The sequence below is a fragment of the Engystomops pustulosus genome, chromosome 3 (assembly GCF_040894005.1).
Source record: "Engystomops pustulosus chromosome 3, aEngPut4.maternal, whole genome shotgun sequence".
Taxonomy (NCBI): Eukaryota; Metazoa; Chordata; class Amphibia; order Anura; family Leptodactylidae; genus Engystomops; species Engystomops pustulosus.
This window is the reverse complement of record NC_092413.1, coordinates 219,170,160-219,190,851: the sequence shown is the minus strand read 5'-3', so window position 1 is coordinate 219,190,851 and position 20,692 is coordinate 219,170,160. Positions and strand designations below refer to the sequence as shown.

The window sequence follows — 20,692 nt, the reverse complement described above, 5'->3', positions numbered from 1 at the left end:
AATATATCTACAATAATACTGCCCTTTATGTACAGGAATATAACTACTATAATACTGCTCCCTATGTACAGGAATATAACTACTATAATACTGCTCCCTATGTACAAGGATATAACTACTATAATACTGCCCCCTATGTACAGTAAAATAACTACTATAATACTGCCCCCGATGTACAGGAATATAACTACTATAATACTGCCCCCTATGTACAAGAATATAACTACTATAATACTGCTCCCTATGTACAAGAATATAACTACTATAATACTGCCCCCTATGTACAGTAATATAACTACTATAATACTGCCCCCAATGTACAGGAATATAACTACTATAATACTGCCCCTATGTACAAGAATATAACTACTATAATACTGCCCCCTATGTACAAGAATATAACTACTATAATACTGCTCCCTATGTACAGGAATATAACTATTATAATACTGCCCCATATGTACAGGAATATAACTACTATAATACTGCCCCCAATGTACAGGAATATAACTACTATAATACTGCCCCCTATGTACAAGAATATAACTACTATAATACTGCCCCTATGTACAAGAATATAACTACTATAATACTGCCCCCTATGTACAGGAATATAACTACTATAATACTGCCCCTATGTACAGGAATATAACTGCTATAATACTGCCCCCTATGTACAGGAATATAACTATTATAATACTGCCCCCCTATGTACAAGAATATAACTAGTATAATACTGCCCCCTATGTACAGGAATATAACTACTATAATACTGCCCCCTATGTACAAAAATATAACTACTATAATACTGCCCCCTATGTACAAGGATATAACTACTATAATACTGCCCCCTATGTACAAGAATATAACTACTATAATACTGCCCCCTATGTACAGGAATATAACTACTATAATACTGCCCCCTATGTACAAGAATATAACTACTATAATACTGCCCCCTATGTACAGGAATATAACTACTATAATACTCCCCCTATGTACAAGAATATAACTACTATAATACTGCCCCCTATGTACAGGAATATAACTACTATAATACTGCTCCCAATGTACAGGAATATAACTACTATAATACTGCCCCCTATGTACAAGAATATAACTACTATAATACTGCCCCTATGTACAAGAATATAACTACTATAATACTGCCCCCTATGTACAGGAATATAACTATTATAATAATGCCCCATATGTACAGGAATATAACTACTATAATACTGCCCCCAATGTACAGGAATATAACTACTATAATACTGCCCCCTATGTACAGGAATATAACTACTATAATACTGCCCCCTATGTACAGGAATATAACTATTATAATACTGCCTCCTATGTACAAGAATATAACTACTATAATACTGCCCCCTATGTACAAGGATATAACTACTATAATAATGCCCCATATGTACAGGAATATAACTACTATAATACTGCCCCCAATGTACAGGAATATAACTACTATAATACTGCCCCCTATGTACAAGAATATAACTACTATAATACTGCCCCTATGTACAAGAATATAACTACTATAATACTGCCCCCTATGTACAGGAATATAACTACTATAATACTGCCCCTATGTACAGGAATATAACTACTATAATACTACCCCCTATGTACAGGAATATAACTACTATAATACTGCCCCCCTATGTACAAGAATATAACTAGTATAATACTGCCCCCTATGTACAGGAATATAACTACTATAATACTGCCTCCTATGTACAAGAATATAACTACTATAATACTGTCCCCTATGTACAAGGATATAACTACTATAATACTGCTCCTATGTACAAGAATATAACTACTATAATACTGCCCCCTATGTACAAGAATATAACTACTATAATACTGCCCCCTATGTACAAGAATATAACTACTATAATACTGCTCCCTATGTACAGGAAAATAACTACTATAATACTGCCCCCTATGTACAGGAATATAACTACTATAATACTGCCCCCTATGTACAGGAATATGACTACTATAATACTGCCCCCTATGTACAGGAATATGACTACTATAATACTGCCCCCTATGTACAGGAATATAACTACTATAATACTGCTCCATATGTACAGGAATATAACTACTATAATACTGCCCCCTATGTACAAGAATATAACTACTATAATACTGCCCCCTATGTACAAGAATATAACTACTATAATACTGCCCCTATGTACAAGAATATAACTACTATAATACTGCCCCCTATGTACAGGAATATAACTACTATAATACTGCCCCCTATGTACAGGAATATGACTACTATAATACTGCCCCCTATGTACAGGAATATAACTACTATAATACTGCCCCCTATGTACAAGAATATAACTACTATAATACTGCCCCTATGTACAAGAATATAACTACTATAATACTGCCCCCTATGTACAGGAATATAACTACTATAATACTGCCCCCTATGTACAGGAATATAACTACTATAATACTGCCCCCTATGTACAAGAATATAACTACTATAATACTGCCCCCTATGTACAAGAATATAACTACTATAATACTGCCCCCTATGTACAGGAATATAACTACTATAATACTGCCCCCTATGTACAGGAATATAACTACTATAATACTGCCCCCTATGTACAAGAATATAACTACTATAATATTGCCCCCTATGTACAGGAATATAACTACTATAATACTGCTCCCTATGTACAGGAATATAACTACTATAATACTGCCCCCTATGTACGGTGATCAGTGATGTTATTTGTTGATGTCTCGGTAGAAGGAGGAGATCTCGGATAAGGAGCGCTGGCAGCATCTCGCTGATCTCGCTGACTTTGCTTTGGCCATGAAGGTGACACTGATGAATATCAACTACCAGTCATTTAATAACTTCATGCTGCGGATAGGTAAGTGCACCCCCATTAGAGGGAATGAGAACCTGATAATGGGCACCACCTGTTATTTATAGTGCGGTACCTCTGTCCTACAACAGGGTATAGGCAGCAAGTGCAGTGACTGGCACTGACCGGTACATCCGTGTAGCATCTGGAATGAGAGACTGGATGGAGAGGTTGGTTAGGAGATGGTGGAAAGATTAAGCTTCAGGTAGAGAGAGGACGTGATGGTAGAGACAGTAGAGAGACAGTCACTGGTGTTCTGCAGTAAGGCCGGGGTGATGTTACGTGCAGATGTTTATAGCTGGAAGTCATCACATCGTCAACATAAAGATAATACTCGAAAATAAATCTGCCGATCGTTTGTCCAATGGGTGAGAGGGAAAGGAGAAGAGGACCTCGGAGGCTTGTTACAGGTGGCTGCACTGTTAGTGTTAGAAATGAGTGAAGACTATCACCGAGGCTTTTTGGATTATCAGAGAGAGAGGATATTTGATTGGTGAAGTACATGTGGTTGGCAAAGTGAAGGGTAGAGATATAGGCGCGAAGCATTAGGTCTGCAGATGTGCACGATTTTGTCCGCAGACGTTTGAAACACACAGAGCACTGCCGAAACGGAAGGAAACGGTTGTCTGCGCCTGTTCAGGGCTTTTAACAATGTGGTTATAATAATTAATAGTCAGGTTGGGACAGGTGAAGGAGAGGGGGACAGTGATGACCGCAAGGTTTCTGTGAGGTGGTGAGTATTAATAGTATGAGGGTTTCGGCATGTAGCATAGGTTGTTACATACCGGGTCCCTGTAGTATGAACACTTTGGGGCACATTTACTTACCCGGTCCAGTCGCGATCCCACAGCACATTGTCCGACACTGATTCGGGTCTGCCGTCATTCACTAAGGTCCTGCGTCCGATATCCTGCAGGTGTCGCTGCTGCGCTGAGGTCCCCCGGAGTTCACCTTCTTCGTCCCGGTGCATGTAAGTGCGTGATCTTGCTACACAAATTCTTTTTTAAATTCCGCGGTTTTTCCGAAACCATCGGCCATGCCCCCTATTTCTGTTGCGTGAAAGCCAGCGCCGATCCTACACAATCCGAACGCGTGCGGCAAAATCTTGGGGCAATTCGGCACAAAACGGAAATATTCAGGAAACCCAACAAAAGTGCGGCGTTCGGACCCTTAGTACATGAGCCCCATTGTCTTCCTGTGGATGGTATCTCTCTATTCCAGATAGAGTTTTTGGCAAACTGATTCTGCATTTGTATGTTTCGGAGTGGACAACCATCCATTGTGTCAGGGTTTTTAGTCGCTATCCATTGGGCTCTGGGCAGATAAGTATAACGCAACACAATCTTGTTCCCTCAGGTCTCAATAAGGGCGGAGTTCTGGCCGGTGTTATCGGAGCTCGAAAACCACACTATGACATCTGGGGGAATACGGTGAACGTTGCCAGCAGAATGGAGTCTACAGGCGTCATGGGAAACATACAGGTATGGTTAGGACTAAGGTTTGGACGAGTAGAGTCCTGAAAAACGAAGGATCCAAAGGGGCGCGTCCTAGTGGTGCATAACAATAACCTGGCACTCCAAGATTTGTCGAAATAGATATTCCAATTTACTGAGATATATAGCAATTCACAAATAATATTTGATGTTTTGGTCTATCCGACCTTCATCAGAATCACAGATTGCTGGAGGACGATGAAGAGTAAGGAATAGGTGGCCAGCTGGGTAAAGCGTGTAGACTATATGCTGTGTCTTACCACTTTAGAAAGCATGCCCTATGGTGCATGTGAGCGGTCCCAGCTCCACAGACCCCTGCAGAATCCTGTTTCCCTGACTGGGTCAGAAAACAGCGCTCTCCCGGTACTATAGGAGTCAGGAACCCTGAGGAGACGCTTGACGGCCGTCATGATGGGTCCCAAACAGCAGAAATCGGCAGGAGATAAGAGCCAGGTACCTGATACCTCAACCAGCAGGCACAAGCTTCCCCTCTGGGGGACACATAATCTGGGGATGAGGAAGACATGCAGGAGGAGGAAGGAGAGGCATCCCCTGATGAGCTATAAACCCCAGAGCCCACGCTAGCTGATGACCTGAGGGCTGTGCAACAAGATACTTTAGTCTTAGACTGGACTGTGGGGATCCTGAAGGAGAAGATATAATTGATGAGATATGATGTCCATAAAGTAGTTGAGAGGATGACTGCAGTAGAGAACAGGTTTCAAGAGGTGGAAAGTCTAATCCCTCCGTTGAAAGAAGAGCTACAAGATCTCCATAGATGTGCAGAGGAAATTGATGCAATTTATGGACACAAAGAGGCCCCCGAGAGCTCTAGAACTATCATACTCTTCAATATATCCTGCAAAATCCAGTTCCACACACTTGTTTCATACTCCAAGAGCGGCAGTACAGAGGCGCACTGCTAATGATTCCACAACTGCGCTGACCAGATCCGGCTGCTGTGGATGACTAACGTGGACAGACAACATGTCAGGATGGACAGTGAGATCTACCTTTTCATCTGGGTGCTCATCCATCTTTTTCTTCTTGTATATAATATATTTCTGCTGATAAGTTCTCCAGACTGTCCTATTTGTTAATAATCCTGGCTGTAGGGACGGGAGAGATGCATTTAGTTGAAAATTATTGACACTGTGGGAACTAAGTCATGGAGGGCAGGTGGTGGTGGTGGTATAGATGGCAGTAGCGCAGGAGGTGGTGATTCCCCCTATTTTTGGCGATATTTTCAGCTGCTTCCTGACGTTTGAGAAGGCTTTATCTTATGTGAGCTGATAGTGGTGTCAGCTATGATGCACGGGATACTGTGTGGAGCTTCGATGCTAAATGTTTGCTCTGACCCTATAACGAGGGGAGGTTTACTGATTGCTATTGCATGGGGAGGGGGAAGCGTTGGGCCGGCCTGGAGTGTTAGGAGTGGTATCTATGTGTGGATGTCCTGCTTTGGATGAGTGTGGGGTTGAGGGGTGCGTGAAAGGGAGTGGATGTGCTCAATATGGGGGAGAATGCTTAAATGTTTGATCTGGAACGTTTGGGGCCTACAGGATGTAAGCAAAGGGAGAGCGGTATTAGACTATGCCTAAGACTGGTCAATTTCTGTTATAGGATTGTAGGAAACTCGTCTTATGAGAGATGCAGTGCATTTAATTCTAGGTCATGGATGAGTCATGAATTTCATACCTTTTATACTTCCTTCGCGGGGATTGGTGCCATTTATGTGTCATTCTAGTTCCAGAAGGAAGATATGTGATGTTGTATTGTCAAATATATAGATGGAACTGTATCCTAGTGGTCCCCTACATTCCGCCTCCGTACTCCGCTCTGATCCCTATATGAACATTTGGCTGTTCTGCCAGATGCCCCTCTTCTTATATTGGGGGGACTTTACTACTGTGTTAGAGAAAAGCATGGATGGATTTTTGAGGGGAGGTTGTAGGACCTGACGTCTTTTGGGCGGTGGTGTAGAGAACTGGGGCTACATGACCTGTGGAGGGAAAGAAATGTTGATGTTCGTCAATACTCTTGCGTGTCTTGAACATATGGGTCCCTATCACGCATAGATATGATCTAGAGACGTTATCCCTATGATTACGGATGTATCTGATTGACTAAGAATGATATCAGATCGCTCGCCGATCTATGCCATGAAGATAGATTTGAGATATCGGAGTGAGTGGAGTATGAATGATTTTTGGTTGCGGCTTATGATGGGGTTAAAGTGAAGGAAGGTGTGAGAGAATATTTTTCTTATTATATAGATGGGGTGTCTAGAGATGGGGCAAAGGCGATGATAAGGGGTACATATAAGGGTGAAGAATAAGTCCAGACAACCTGGGAGGGAACTTCAGGCGAGGGTAGTGGAAACTCATCTACTTCATGGTTCACAAGGTACTGATTGGGTTTGGACAGTGGCACAATAACAATTCACGACCCATTTGAGGGAGAGCAAATGGGGAAGCTAATAGCGAAAATGTGCAAGCCCAGAAGGAATGGTCCTATATCTATGGGATGAAAGATGGAGAGGAAAGTCTTCACGAGGATTTCGGAGGAATACTGGGAGTTTTCAGGGATTATTATGGGGAACTTTTCTCGTCTTGGGTAGGTTACTCATCACATCCGTTAGAAACCTTTCTCGATAGCATTGATATGCCTTAATTACAACCAGAATAGAAGGAGGTGCTTTAACTGGCTATAACACTGAAGGACTTAGAACAATGTGTAGCTAGGATGGCGTACGATAAGGCCCAGGGGTTTACGAGTTACCCACTAAAGTGCGTAAGGAACTGGGAGAGGTTTTACTACTGCATTGGTGAGAAACATTGAAAATGTCCTTTGAAATGGGAAGTCTGACGGCTTCTTGTTATGAGGTGTTGGTTGTAGCAATACGCAAGGAAAATACGCAAGGAATATAAGTATGTGCAGTTACCAGAGTGGTATAGGCCGAAATCTTTACTTACATCTGACATAAAGATCTTGGCTAAAGCATTGGCGACTAGGCTGGGTTTGGTTGTGAGTTCAGTGGTACATAGAGACCAGTCAGGCTTTATTCCCTCCAAATCAACAGCAATTATTCATGGGCGGCTCCACCTGACCATGCAGACTAATTCGGAGCTGTTGGAGGATTCGGCAGTGGTATCGTTAGATGCTATGAAAGTCTTCCATAGTGTGGAAAGGGGGGATCTGTGCTGGGCTGTATTGTGTAAAGTAAATTTGGTTTTGGAGCACCAGATTTGAGTTAAGGAGTCAGTGTCTGATTCAGGTTTTGGTTGCAGCGAGGGAGGCAATAGGGCTGCCCACTGTCAACGCTACTGTTCGCTTCTACCATCGAACCGCTGGCATAAATGATCAGACAAAATCCGGATGTTACAAGGTTTGAGTATACGGGGAGAGAAGAAAAGATTGCGTTATATGCAGACGATGTTCTGTTGTTTCTCTCTACGGTGCAGAACAATCTTCCGATAGTAATGGATATTATTTTGGGATTCGGGAGCTACTCTGGGTTGTGTATCAACTGGTCTAATCAGCTAAATCTGATAAAAAATTTTCCAAATGCCTCAGTTGCTACATAACGCACCAGCGTGGATTCCTAAATATTGGTTCCACAGGTTCCATAACTTGAGGCCCCCTTCTGGTTTGGAAGAGCTAGGTTGGAGAGGTGTCACCACAGGCCAGACCACAGGGAAGGTGTTTGGGGTTGCCTTTTGAATGATTGTATTCGATATTGACCCTGAATATGATATACATACGTTTTTCAATAAACAAAAAAAACTAAAAAAAATGATCCAAGACCACATGATCATTCACCTAAGAATACTTTTCTCTTTGTAGGTTGTGGAAGACACCCATGACATCCTGAAGGAGTACGGTTTCCGTTTCGTTAGGAGAGGACCTATCTACGTCAAAGGGAAAGGAGAACTTCTCACTTTCTTCTTAAAAGGACGGGACAAACAAGGATCCTTTATCAACGGCTCGTCAGTCACTCTGCCCCACCAAGTGGTGGAGAACTCCTGATCTGTAGATCACCCGTTGAGCAGAAATGCCACCAACATGGAGTCAATTCAGACTATAGTCTTGGAATCGCAAAGCCCTACATCCTCCACATCGAGGGGGTGGGGGATCAATAGGACTTTATAGAGGACAGATTTACCTTTAAGTACAAGTTTCTTTATTTCTGGAGTTGCCTTTTTTTTAGACCTTTCTGCTCAAAATCTCTTTGACGGCACCGGTTCACGACAGATGAGAAATTCTGGTCAAATCCATATCTTCGAGTCCAGCAGATCTAAAAAAATCTAGAACGTCGGCCACCGGGACTTTGACTTTTGTTTTTTTGTTTTTTTAGATATCATAGGGAATGCAAATTGGATGCTTTACGACACAATATTCAAGTTAAGTTGAAACGTTCACAAAACCGGGACATTTGGCCACGAAAATGTGTAAGATGAGCACATACGATCGAAAAAAGGGTCGAAAGTGATTTTTAGTGCAATGGGACAGTTTTAACCCTAAACAGGACAACTAATTTACTGCTAGTTTACTGTGATCATAACAATAACCTGCCCATGTAGTTAGTGGGAATGCGACGACGAGAGTGCAATATATTTCATTAAATTTGGAGTAAAAAAAAAAAAGCTAAAAAAAAATCCAAAACTTTTCAAAAAATTGTGAAAAACAAAAATGAAAAAAAGACTACTATATACATAACACACATGGAAAAGAGATTAAGATTGAAACCATTTATATTTCTAATTGTCGGCTAGTATTTCCCTTCCAGATACTGCCTGCACCCCGCTCACTGCTGCTGACCCTCCCCTTTAACTCTCACTTTAAGTACAATTTTTTCCAGGACTTGAGGAAGGGGGAGGGGGGGGGAGAGACTGTTTCGTCCGCGATTTATCAATGACACACCAGTGCTTAGGACAGAGCTGACTTCACTCAGAGCCTCTGCCATTTCTATTTTTCTTAAAAAAAAAAATAAATCTCACAAATATATAATATACTTTTATACACAGATAAACCCGCCGCTTCCAAAAAAAAAAAAAAAAACGGAACAAAAACGTTGCATTTTATTACCAGGAACGGAACCGTAAATAGGCGCGGAGGGAGGCAGCTCGGAGGTCTATGGACAGAGAATAATTTACATGTTTTTTTTTTCAAATTTATATTTTTACGAATGATAAATATATTATATATAGAAATCCTGACAATGCGCTGTATGACGAGAACAGATCTTATAGGAGTCAAAAAATGAGTAGACTACCCTGGTCCTAGAGGTGACGGTCCCGTTGTCTTATACCACTCATAACCAGCATCCTTCACATGTCCAAAAACACTGGATCCAAGTTTTTTTAATATTCTAATTTCCTCCATCTCCGCCAATCAGGAGGCAGCGAGCGCTAATTCACTGTGAGGACTTGATCGAGTGCACTGGTCCATGTTTGGGTGGCTCGCCTTTTTGACCCTCTTAGGTGGTGAGGATCCGGCCAAGGTGGCGGTAGGAGCCGGCGGCGAGATGAATGCAATATATATTAGAATAATCTGTAATTTATTTATTTATATTACCAGTGCAGGGAATCGGTCACTTCTTGTGCATTCGCATAGATAATCGTCCAAAGGAAACGGTTCTGCATGCACGGTGCAATATGTTCGTACATAGGAGAACCACTTTCATGTCGGGGAGGAAGCACTTGTAGCACTTGTCCGGTTAGGATAGCACTAGTTGGAGATGTGTCTCACTGGGTGGGGCTGAGGCTTCTACCATGTCTAGATACAAGGTGGTCCATCCAGAGGCGGTGGCCTTCATTAGTCATGCCCCTTCGGATCCATAGCTACAACAATAATTCACATTACACAATCCATTCATTAACATTTAGTCTGCAACGCATGCAGCTCAACATCACCACAGCTGACCCTGAGAGGTGACACTGCCCGTTGCCTAAATGAGTCGGGTAATCCCCTAAGACCCAAGGCGATGGTGTTTTATATGACCCTTGGGTCAATTTTTCACTCCTTGTTTGCAAATGTAGTTCTCCTAGAGATGGGAATCCATGGGCTAGGAACTACTAGAGCCTCCTCTCACTCCAAGGGCACCCGTCGTAGTAGTAAATGATTGGGGGAGGAAGTGGATTTCCTAATGGCCACCACCTAGTAGTAACCTCCAATAACCAAGTGTAAGTTAACCTGTAATTTTCCTATGGGCCTCAACCAACATGTCAATGTGTCATCTTCAGCGGGACATTGTTATGTCTCTATGTCTAGAACGTTACTCTGAGGAAACCATAATGGTGGAGATAGTAGGGGGCTGCCCAAAAACCACAGGTGGAAGTGACCCGGGGCTCATGTTTGATGTTGAAATAAGTTTAGTGGTAAATAGAGGAACTTCATAAGGTAAGATGTCCATCAAGGCTGGTCGATAGGTGAGTATTTTGAAGATCTCTGCACCTTGGATCTAAAAGTTCCTTGGGTTATCATTAGGAGCTCCTCAGAGAGAGAGGTTTTACAGTAGGGTTGAGATAGTTGTAAAGGGTTCTTCAAGAAAGAGATATCTAGCCAGTAGCTGTGGTCTTAGGTCTGTTTGATGAAGTATGTCTTGGATGACCAAGGCGGATCGTCACCAGAAATATTCCTGAAATTTTTGAATAAATCCATGTATCTGGCTTCTCCTGGCTAGTCGTCCTCCTCTTCATCCTACGTGGTCATTGATGGGCCATGACATCAGAGCCACATGGCCACTTAGACAGGGGTGTGGCTCATAGGGGGACTACAGTTTGGCACTCTGCAATTAGAGGACTACCTTGCCGTACAAAATTGACTATATCAAGGTAATAAAACCTACTGCAAGTCACTCACAAATCTCTTGAAGAACGTGGACGTGTGACTAGGAAGGATTTCAGGATCGGGGCCATTCTGAGAACCAAAAGTTTATACCGTTGTGGTCTGGCTGCTAGGGCGGTGGTCCGACACAAGGGCACACGTGACAGCAGGAGGGACACTGGGAGGTTTTACAACAATGTTCATTATTTTCAATTCACACCTGTTGTCATTTTTTGGTATTTGCTTTTAATAAACTGCACTCTTGCTATAATTTACTCCGGTCCAGATTGATTCTGCGCCGACACTTCGTAATATTTCTGTCCCATCTCTGGGGAAAATCCACATTTCATTCACTGCCGATTTTGCAGCATTTTATTACATGAAATAAGAATTTGATACAATAGAAAAGCGAATGTTCATGGACAGTCAGAGATCACATAACCCTCCATCCGTGGCAGGAATGTGACGGACAGGAATATCTGGCTGATGAGGTAAAAGAGTCTTCACTTTACATATCAAGAAGTCATGAGGTTAAGTGAACAGACCCTAAATATTTGTTTGCAGTTTCAGAGGTCGTCGCCTCCTGTAGTCCTTGTAGTTTGTGCCGCAGCAGAGATTTGTGCTCCTCCGTACACATCTTCTAGGTTTCAAGGACGTCATTGAATTTCAGCTCCCTCCACAGATTTTCATTTGGGTTCAGGTCCTGGAGACTGACTAGACCACTCCAGGACCTTAAAATGCTTCTTCCGGTGCCGCTCCTTAGTTGCTCTGTTTGTGTGTTTCAGGTCGTTGTTATGCTCAAAGACCCAGCCACGACCATCTTCACGGAAGGAGGTTGTTGGCCAAAATCTTATGATCCGTGACCATATCCACCCTCCCTGGAATATTGTGCCGTAGTCCCATTGCAAAAAAACCAAACATGATCCATGGAGTTGATACCAAAAAGTTCTATTTTAGTTTCATCTGACCACATGACCTTCTCCGGGGCCTCCTGTGGATCATCCAGAGGGTCATGGATGAACTTCACAAAGTCCTGGACATGTGCTGGTGTGAGCAGGGGGGCGTCACTTGCCCTGCAGGACCATAATTCATGACATCTAAGCGAGTTACTAAGAGTCATTTTTGCGACCGTACAGTGATAGACGTATATACGAAACATGTAACAATAGTGATTTTCTAGACTGTACCACATTCAGAGTTATTTTCCAGCTTCCCAGCACAGAATATTAAACGGAGCCCGTAGAAAGTATAATCTGTCCCACAGAAAACAAACCCTCGTACAGATCTGTAAATGGAAAAAATGAAATAGTTCTGGCTCATGAGAGGAGCCGAGCAAAAAAAAAAAAATTGAAACACAAAACCGTAAGCAGCCTTTGTGGCGAGAGGGTAAAGGGTTTCCTTGAATGGGGCAGCGATTACTCAGGGCTTGGTTATTGCAAGATGAGAGGTACTTTCTTTTTGGGGAAGATTTGAGGACTCTGAGAGTCAGACGACCAAATAACTGTATTTTTACTGAAGTCAAGGAATATATCTGGACGTGTGTTTAGAGAATGTGACAGCAAGTATTTAAATTAGGAGAAAATAAATGTTTATTGAACAATATACAATGTATACGTATATACATAAATAACATGACATCTGCCATTCCAGGCTTCACCACACGGCGGTGCCCTTTCTAAAATTTTGCTTTTTTAACATATTTTACCAATTCCTCACATTCATTCTATGCAAATTCGAAATATAGTTTTCTAGGACTGGGTCAGGACCAGGGGACCGGACCCATTCACTGCCTGCAAGCAGAGAGATCCAAAAATAAAGTCTATAGCATTTTCTCTCATAACTTCTTTCCAATGTGACATCCTGCTCTGGGAAAGCTGGGTAACACACCGCGGTGACTGCTCCAGATTCCTCCTACGCCATCAATGACTCCAGAACCCGATGTAGCGGCTTACTGCGGAACAACCTGGAATGGGACGACGCCGCCTCCTGCACAGATTCGGAATTTTCTGTCAAAACAAAAACAAAGTTTATTCATCTGTTACAAAGGACAGAACCAGAAGAGAGAAAAGATGGCCGCCGCTTGTATTACCTGGACATGTGACCGCCGCCTCGGAGGGGAGGACACTGGTAACTGCACTGTACTGCAACCTTGCAGAGAAGCAGAACGTCCGCTCATGGATGGTCACGTTGTAGCGGAATGACAGGACGGTGTGCAGGGTGTTCCTCTGCAGGGTGCCGGGGATGTAAGGTCCTGGAGAATCCTGTGTATAAACACTTAAAATTAGTGATATACAATGTGCACCAAGATGTGTTGCATTCTGGGAGTTGTAGTGCACCACGGCTTAGAGAACCCGGTGATGGTCGTACTCATACAAGGGGGGGGGGGATCATCTATAGACGTGACTGGAACACGAGTCCCATAGCAGTGAATGAAGAGACCCACGCATGTACCTGCAGCTGATCCGCCTGGAATTTCCTCCCAGCGTAGCCGTTCAGGTGATCAAACAGAACCACCAGGAACTTCTTCATGTCGTTCTGCAGGTGCGAGGTGGTGATTTCTCCCAGAGGGATGAAGGGCGGGATGGAGTGTCGGGAGATCCACGGCTTCTGCAGATTCTCCACCTGGAGGTAATAGGAGTCCAGGTAGTGGCCCTCGAAGGCCGTGCTGAGGCAGATGCAGATCCCACGGTCCGTCTTCTTCCCACTGATCCCTGAAAACACAGAGCGTTAGGTGATCCCTACGGACCGAAAACTTCTCTCTGATTGAAGAGTTGCTGTTGGTTCTGATCTAAACAGTTTGAGGTTAGCGGGTCAGGGGCACAAGTCTCTCTCCTGTCTGTTCTGGACCCTCTGGATAGAAAGTTCTGTGTAAGGAGCAGGATCCAGGACCCTGTCTTATGGACCAGAAAGCTGAGCCATAAACCTGGTACTAGCAGAACATTAATGAAGCAGGTTCTGGACTATATGTGACTCCACAATCCCACCCTTCTGCCCTGTGCCGCCCCCATGCCCCATGTACCTGTACCCTTATGTGACCACCTGTGCCCCTTATATCTCCATAGCCCAGCAGAAAATAATGGCCGCTATATAATATAATTATGACCGACCCCTCCTGCCCGCGTCACACCTGTGAACCACAAAGCCTCCAAGGTGCCGATCATCTCCTCCAGCCGCAGGTCCTGCAGGGCAGCCTGGGTGCTTGGTCTCGGCTGGCGGCTTCCTTCATCCTTGGCTGACAGCGCCCGGATCTGTGAACACGACGTGACATCACATGAGAGGCGCCATGCTGTGATGACATCACCTGCAGAGGTCACGCCCTCTCACCTGCTCCTTCTGCTGCCTGACCTTATCCCGCAGCTCGTCCCTCTCCTTCCTCAGCTGCAGGATGACTTCCCTCTTCTCCTGCACCGCGTCCTCCTGGCGCCGCTTCTCCTCTTGCCTCAAGGACAAGTTTTTCGACAAATTCTCCAACTGATCCAGATGTGAGAGGACGCCTTCCCCGCAGGAGACAGACATGTTAGAGAATTCAAGCGCAGCAATGGACACTACAACTCCCAGCATGCGCTGAAGAGCCTACTGCATACAACTGCACAGAATTAGACCATGTTCACAGTGGCTGAGTCTGACAGACAAGTCACACAGCGATTTCTCCATTTTGCAGGATTTTGTCTTAATTTCACGGTTATCCAAACAATTTCCACTCGCGGTGGCGCCTCCCCCACACGACGCCCCGGCTCCCTCCCCCCCACACGACACGGCGCCCCGCCTCCCCCCCACACACACGACACGGCGTCCCGCCCCGCCCCCCCACGACACGGCGTCCCGCCCCGCCCCGCCCCCCACACACACATGACACGTCGCCCCGCCTCCCCACACACACGACACGGCGCCCCGCCTCCCCCCACACACACACACACGACGCCCCCCCCCCCACATGACACGTCGCCCCGCCTCCCCTCCCCACACACACACGACACGGCACCCCGCCTCCCCCCCCCCCCCCACACACACACGACAGGGCGCCCCGCCTCCCCCCCCCCCCACACACGACAGGGCACCCCGCCTCCCCCCCCCCACACACGACAGGGCGCCCCGCCCCCCCCCACACACACGACGCCCCGCCTCCCCCCCCCACACACACGACAGGGCACCCCGCCTCCCCCCCCCCACACACGACAGGGCGCCCCGCCCCCCCCCACACACACGACGCCCCGCCTCCTCCCCCCCCCACACACACAACGTCCCGCCTCCCCCCCCCCACACACACACGACGTCCCGCCACCCCCCCCACATGACACGCCGTCCGCCCCCACCACATGACACGGCACCCCGCCTCCCCCCACACACGACACCGCGTCTCACCTTCTCTGAAGAGCGTCTGCACTTGCTCCATGGTCACCAGTAATCCCCAAAACGACAGACACTAAGACAATGGAGAAAAAAACCTGAATGAGAGATAAAAAGTATAATAACCAGAATAAATTATATTTAAAAAAATGCAAGATATAGCAAAAACGCAAGGTAAAAAAAGAATATAAAAATCCATACAAAATTGTTATATAATTACAAAAACATGTTCACAATATATAAATAAGAGCCAAGAACTACAACTCCCAGCAGGCATATAAACGCTTAGTAGTAAAGTGCCACGCTGGGAGTTGTAGTATCATATGCATAGGGCGCATGAAGTAGTAGATAACATATTTTATGAAGCGTTAAGTTTCACCAATGCAAAACAAATGACACCCGAACCTCTGCTCATCCATAACAGCCGCCAAATACACTGCAGACCCGGACCCGATCTATAACGTTCATAGAAAACAAATCAAGATTCCATTTATGTCTCCAAAGAGCGCCTTAAGCAGCATGTGTGGCGCCATTTTGTTATAGACCAAAGTGGCGCAGTTACTATTATCTTCCCTTCCGCGGGGATGAAGACATAAAAGCTAAACTGCATTTCGATCTCTAGTGACTAAAATGTTCATTTTCAGGAAGCAAAACTAAGAATGAAACGTACACGCTGATTGGTTGGTGGTTAACCAGCACAGCGAATAAATAACCCGCACTGAGAGAGGGAGGGTCAGGGAGTGTTGTGGCCAATGACATTGACCAATCAACGCGTACGCTGCTGCCTTCGCGTGGAACACATGGATGTATAGCACAAAAATCTTTATTAACAACAATCCTGATGACAAGTGAGCACCGGACACCGGGAGAAGCCTAAATGGCAGCGCTGGTGCAGTACGTGGTTCTCCGCAGAGATTTACAGTCCGGCCTCGGATGGCCCCTGGGAGCCCTGATAGCCCAGGCCTGTCATGCGGCTACCGCTGTCATACACCTGCACTACCAGCACCCGCACACCCAGGCCTACCTGCAGGAGCTGGACAGCATGCACAAGGTGCTGCTAGAGGTGAGGCCTGCACTGCCCTGCTATATATATATATATATATATAACACTGTGGACTACTAACCCTATGTACAAGAATATAACTACTATAATACTGCCCCCTATGTACAAGAATATAACTACTATAATACTGCCCCCTATGTACAAGAATATAACTACTATAATACTGCCCCCTATGTACAAGAATATAACTGCTATAATACTGCCCCCTATGTACAAGAATATAACTACTATAATACTGCCCCCTATGTACAAGAATATAACTACTATAATACTGCCCCCTATGTACAGGAATATAACTACTATAATACTGCCCCCTATGTACAGGAATATAACTACTATAATACTGCCCCCTATGTACAGGAATATAACTACTATAATACTGCCCCCTATGTACAGGAATATAACTACTATAATACTGCCCCTATGTACAAGAATATAACTACTATAATACTGCCCCCTATGTACAGGAATATAACTACTATAATACTGCCCCCTATGTACAAGAATATAACTACTATAATACTGCCCCCTATGTACAAGAATATAACTACTATAATACTGCCCCCTATGTACAGGAATATAACTACTATAATACTGCCCCTATGTACAAGAATATAACTACTATAATACTGCCCCCTATGTACAAGAATATAACTACTATAATACTGCCCCCTATGTACAAGAATATAACTACTATAATACTGCCCCCTATGTACAAGAATATAACTACTATAATACTGCCCCCTATGTACAAGAATATAACTACTATAATACTGCCCCCTATGTACAGGAATATAACTACTATAATACTGCCCCTATGTACAAGAATATAACTACTATAATACTGCCCCCTATGTACAAGAATATAACTACTATAATACTGCCCCCTATGTACAAGAATATAACTACTATAATACTGCCCCCTATGTACAAGAATATAACTACTATAATACTGCCCCCTATGTACAAGAATATAACTACTATAATACTGCCCCCTATGTACAGGAATATAACTACTATAATACTGCCCCTATGTACAAGAATATAACTACTATAATACTGCCCCCTATGTACAAGAATATAACTACTATAATACTGCCCCCTATGTACAAGAATATAACTACTATAATACTGCCCCCTATGTACAGGAATATAACTACTATAATACTGCTCCCTATGTACAGGAATATAACTACTATAATACTGCCCCCTATGTACAAGAATATAACTACTATAATACTGCCCCCTATGTACAGGAATATAACTACTATAATACTGCCCCCTATGTACAAGAATATAACTACTATAATACTGCCCCTATGTACAAGAATATAACTACTATAATACTGCCCCCTATGTACAGGGATATAACTGCTATAATACTGCCCCCTATGTACAGGGATATAACTGCTATAATACTGCCCCCTATGTACAGGGATATAACTGCTATAATACTGCCCCCTATGTACAGGATATAACTGCTATAATACTGCCCCCTATGTACAGGAATATAACTGCTATATTACTACCCCTATGTACAGGAATATAACTACTATAATACTGCCCCTTATGTACAGGAATATAACTACTATAACACTGCCCCCTATGTACAAGAATATAACTACTATAATACTGCCCCCTATGTACAGGAATATAACTACTATAATACTGCCCCCTATGTACAGGAATATAACTACTATAATACTGCCCCCTATGTACAGGAATATAACTACTATAATACTGTCCCCTATGTACAAGAATATAACTACTATAATACTGTCCCCTATGTACAAGAATATAACTACTATAATACTGCCCCCTATGTACAGGAATATAACTACTATAATACTGCCCCCTATGTACAAGAATATAACTACTATAATACTGCCCCCTATGTACAGGAATATAACTACTATAATACTGCCCCCTATGTACAGGAATATAACTACTATAATACTGCCCCCTATGTACAGGAATATAACTACTATAATACTGCCCCCTATGTGCAAGAATATAACTACTATAATACTGCCCCCCCCCATGTACAAGAATATAACTACTATAATACTGCCCCCTATGTACAGGAATATAACTACTATAATACTGCCCCCCCCATGTACAAGAATATAACTACTATAATACTGCCCCCTATGTACAGGAATATAACTACTATAATACTGCCCCCTATGTACAGGAATATAACTACTATAATACTGCCCCCTATGTGCAAGAATATAACTACTATAATACTGCCCCCCCCATGTACAAGAATATAACTACTATAATACTGCCCCCTATGTACAGGAATATAACTACTATAATACTGCCCCCCCCATGTACAAGAATATAACTACTATAATACTGCCCCCTATGTACAGGAATATAACTACTATAATACTGCCCCCTATGTACAGGAATATAACTACTATAATACTGCCCCCTATGTACAAGAATATAACTACTACAATACTGCCCCCTATGTACAGGAATATAACTACTATAATACTGCCCCCTATGTACAAGAATATAACTACTATAATACTGCCCCCTATGTACAAGAATATAACTACTATAATACTGCCCCTATGTACAGGAATATAACTACTATAATACTGCCCCCTATGTACAAGAATATAACTACTATAATACTGCCCCTATGTACAGGAATATAACTACTATAATACTGCCCCCTATGTACAAGAATATAACTACTATAATACTGCCCCCTATGTACAAGAATATAACTACTATAATACTGCCCCCTATGTACAAGAATATAACTCCTATAATACTGCCCCCTATGTACAAGAATATAACTACTATAATACTGCCCCCTATGTACAAGAATATAACTACTATAATACTGCCCCCTATGTACAGGAATATAACTACTATAATACTGCCCCCTATGTACAGGAATATAACTACTATAATACTGCCCCCTGTGTACAGGAATATAACTACTATAATACTGCCCCCTGTGTATCTCTGTGCTCCTGCAGGTCCCGGATGAGGTGACGCTGAGTGCTCTGGCGGACACGTTGGATCGGGCCGGTGTGGAGCACAAGTTGTGGGTGGAGCAGCCGGAGAACATCCCGACCTGTATTGCGCTGCGGCCGTACCCTAAGGAGGAGGTTCACCGATATCTGAAGAAGTTTAAGCTCCTGAAGTGATATGTCGGGTATTGGACCCTGTACCTGGGGCTGGCTCCTCTCTTGCTGCAGGTTCTGGTTCCCCCCTGTGGTTCTTCTTTACTTTTTTGGGTTTTAAATGAATCATTAAATCTATTTATTTGAGTTTTTATTTCCTGGAGAAGTGAAGTGGGCGATTGGGTAAGAGGTCGGGGGTCTCGTCCCGGGGGCTGCTCTCTATCTGCTGCAGTGATCTGGAGCCTCCAGCAGGGGGCAGAAGGTGTATGTATTTTATTGCATTACCTGCTTGTAGTACGGGGGCCTCTGGTCCATGACTTTCAGTCTCCGACCAAAATCCTCATATTGGAAGCGGCACTTTACCCTGATGTGCCCTGAGCCACGGAGGAGGGTGCCACGGAGGAGGGCGCTGCATTATATCCTCTGTGCAGGACGGGCTCTGTACCTGGGGGCATCATGTGACACCGGATCTGGGACACAAGGACGATGTCTTTCTACAAATTGCATAAAATATATTGTAAAACCTTCAACTTTTGGGGCGTTACTCTCACCAGGGGCGGGTTACACATCGCCAGGTCATAGGTTATGTAATATCTATAGAGTAAGAGCAGGTTATTCTATGACCATATATTACATGAACCTTCTCTTCCAGTCAGATCCCTGCACATGAGATGGATGTGGGTCACATGTGTAACCGATGAGGGCAGATGGTTGTAGTTGCCCATGAAAACCAATCGGAGCTCGGCTTTCATTTTACAAATAGCTGTGGAAAAATGAAAGCTGAGCTCTTATTGGGTAACTTGTACAGTTCTGATCTCAGACACTTCCCCCATGTACCTGAGAGAAATGTCCAAAGCTCCGGGGGCCGCTATGGTAACGGGTGACATGATGTGG

General features: G+C 43.7%; 3 protein-coding genes across 5 annotated transcripts in view; 2 read left to right on the top strand and 1 right to left on the bottom strand.

Moving 5' to 3' along the window:
* Positions 1-11,514, top strand: part of ADCY3 (adenylate cyclase 3) — a 158,508-nt gene extending 146,994 nt beyond the window's left edge. Inside the window, exons 18-20 of the mRNA XM_072143862.1 lie at positions 2,798-2,924; positions 4,275-4,399; positions 8,258-11,514. Of these exons, the coding sequence (XP_071999963.1) occupies positions 2,798-2,924; positions 4,275-4,399; positions 8,258-8,440 (435 nt within the window). The 3' untranslated portion in view covers positions 8,441-11,514. The remainder of the gene's footprint in view (positions 1-2,797; positions 2,925-4,274; positions 4,400-8,257) is intronic.
* Positions 11,515-12,804: 1,290 nt separating this feature from the next.
* CENPO (centromere protein O) lies at positions 12,805-16,086 on the bottom strand. Of its 3 annotated transcripts, none has more exons than XM_072143858.1 (7): positions 15,992-16,086; positions 15,602-15,684; positions 14,564-14,733; positions 14,367-14,487; positions 13,691-13,950; positions 13,329-13,500; positions 12,805-13,245 (listed from the first exon to the last, which is right to left on the bottom strand). In XM_072143858.1, exons 2-7 carry the CDS (start codon positions 15,630-15,632, stop codon positions 13,151-13,153), a joined length of 849 nt encoding a protein of 282 aa, XP_071999959.1. In that variant the 5' UTR covers positions 15,633-15,684; positions 15,992-16,086; the 3' UTR covers positions 12,805-13,150. The 3 variants fall into 3 exon arrangements, with proteins under 3 accessions (XP_071999959.1, XP_071999960.1, XP_071999961.1); XM_072143859.1 differs by having other exon boundaries at positions 15,602-15,662; positions 15,992-16,074; XM_072143860.1 differs by lacking the exon at positions 15,992-16,086 and adding an exon at positions 15,966-15,983 and having other exon boundaries at positions 15,602-15,662.
* Positions 16,087-16,315: 229 nt separating this feature from the next.
* Positions 16,316-19,945, top strand: PTRHD1 (peptidyl-tRNA hydrolase domain containing 1). The gene is made up of 2 exons (XM_072143861.1): positions 16,316-16,649; positions 19,652-19,945. The coding sequence occupies exons 1-2, from the start codon at positions 16,464-16,466 to the stop codon at positions 19,820-19,822; spliced, it is 357 nt and encodes a 118-aa protein (XP_071999962.1). The 5' UTR covers positions 16,316-16,463; the 3' UTR covers positions 19,823-19,945.
* Positions 19,946-20,692: the final 747 nt, after the last annotated feature.

Coding starts and splice junctions, on each gene's coding strand:
- CENPO (XM_072143858.1), bottom strand. CDS start 15,632: ATGGAGCAAGTGCAGACGCTCTTCAGAGAAG. Junction 14,734..15,601: donor GCAGACGCTCTTCAGAGAAG/GTGAGACGCGGT, acceptor CCTGCGGGGAAG/GCGTCCTCTCACATCTGGAT. Junction 14,488..14,563: donor TCAGGCAGCAGAAGGAGCAG/GTGAGAGGGCGT, acceptor TCGTGTTCACAG/ATCCGGGCGCTGTCAGCCAA.
- PTRHD1 (XM_072143861.1), top strand. CDS start 16,464: ATGGCAGCGCTGGTGCAGTACGTGGTTCTCCGCAGAGATTTACAGTCC. Junction 16,650..19,651: donor TGCACAAGGTGCTGCTAGAG/GTGAGGCCTGCA, acceptor GTGCTCCTGCAG/GTCCCGGATGAGGTGACGCT.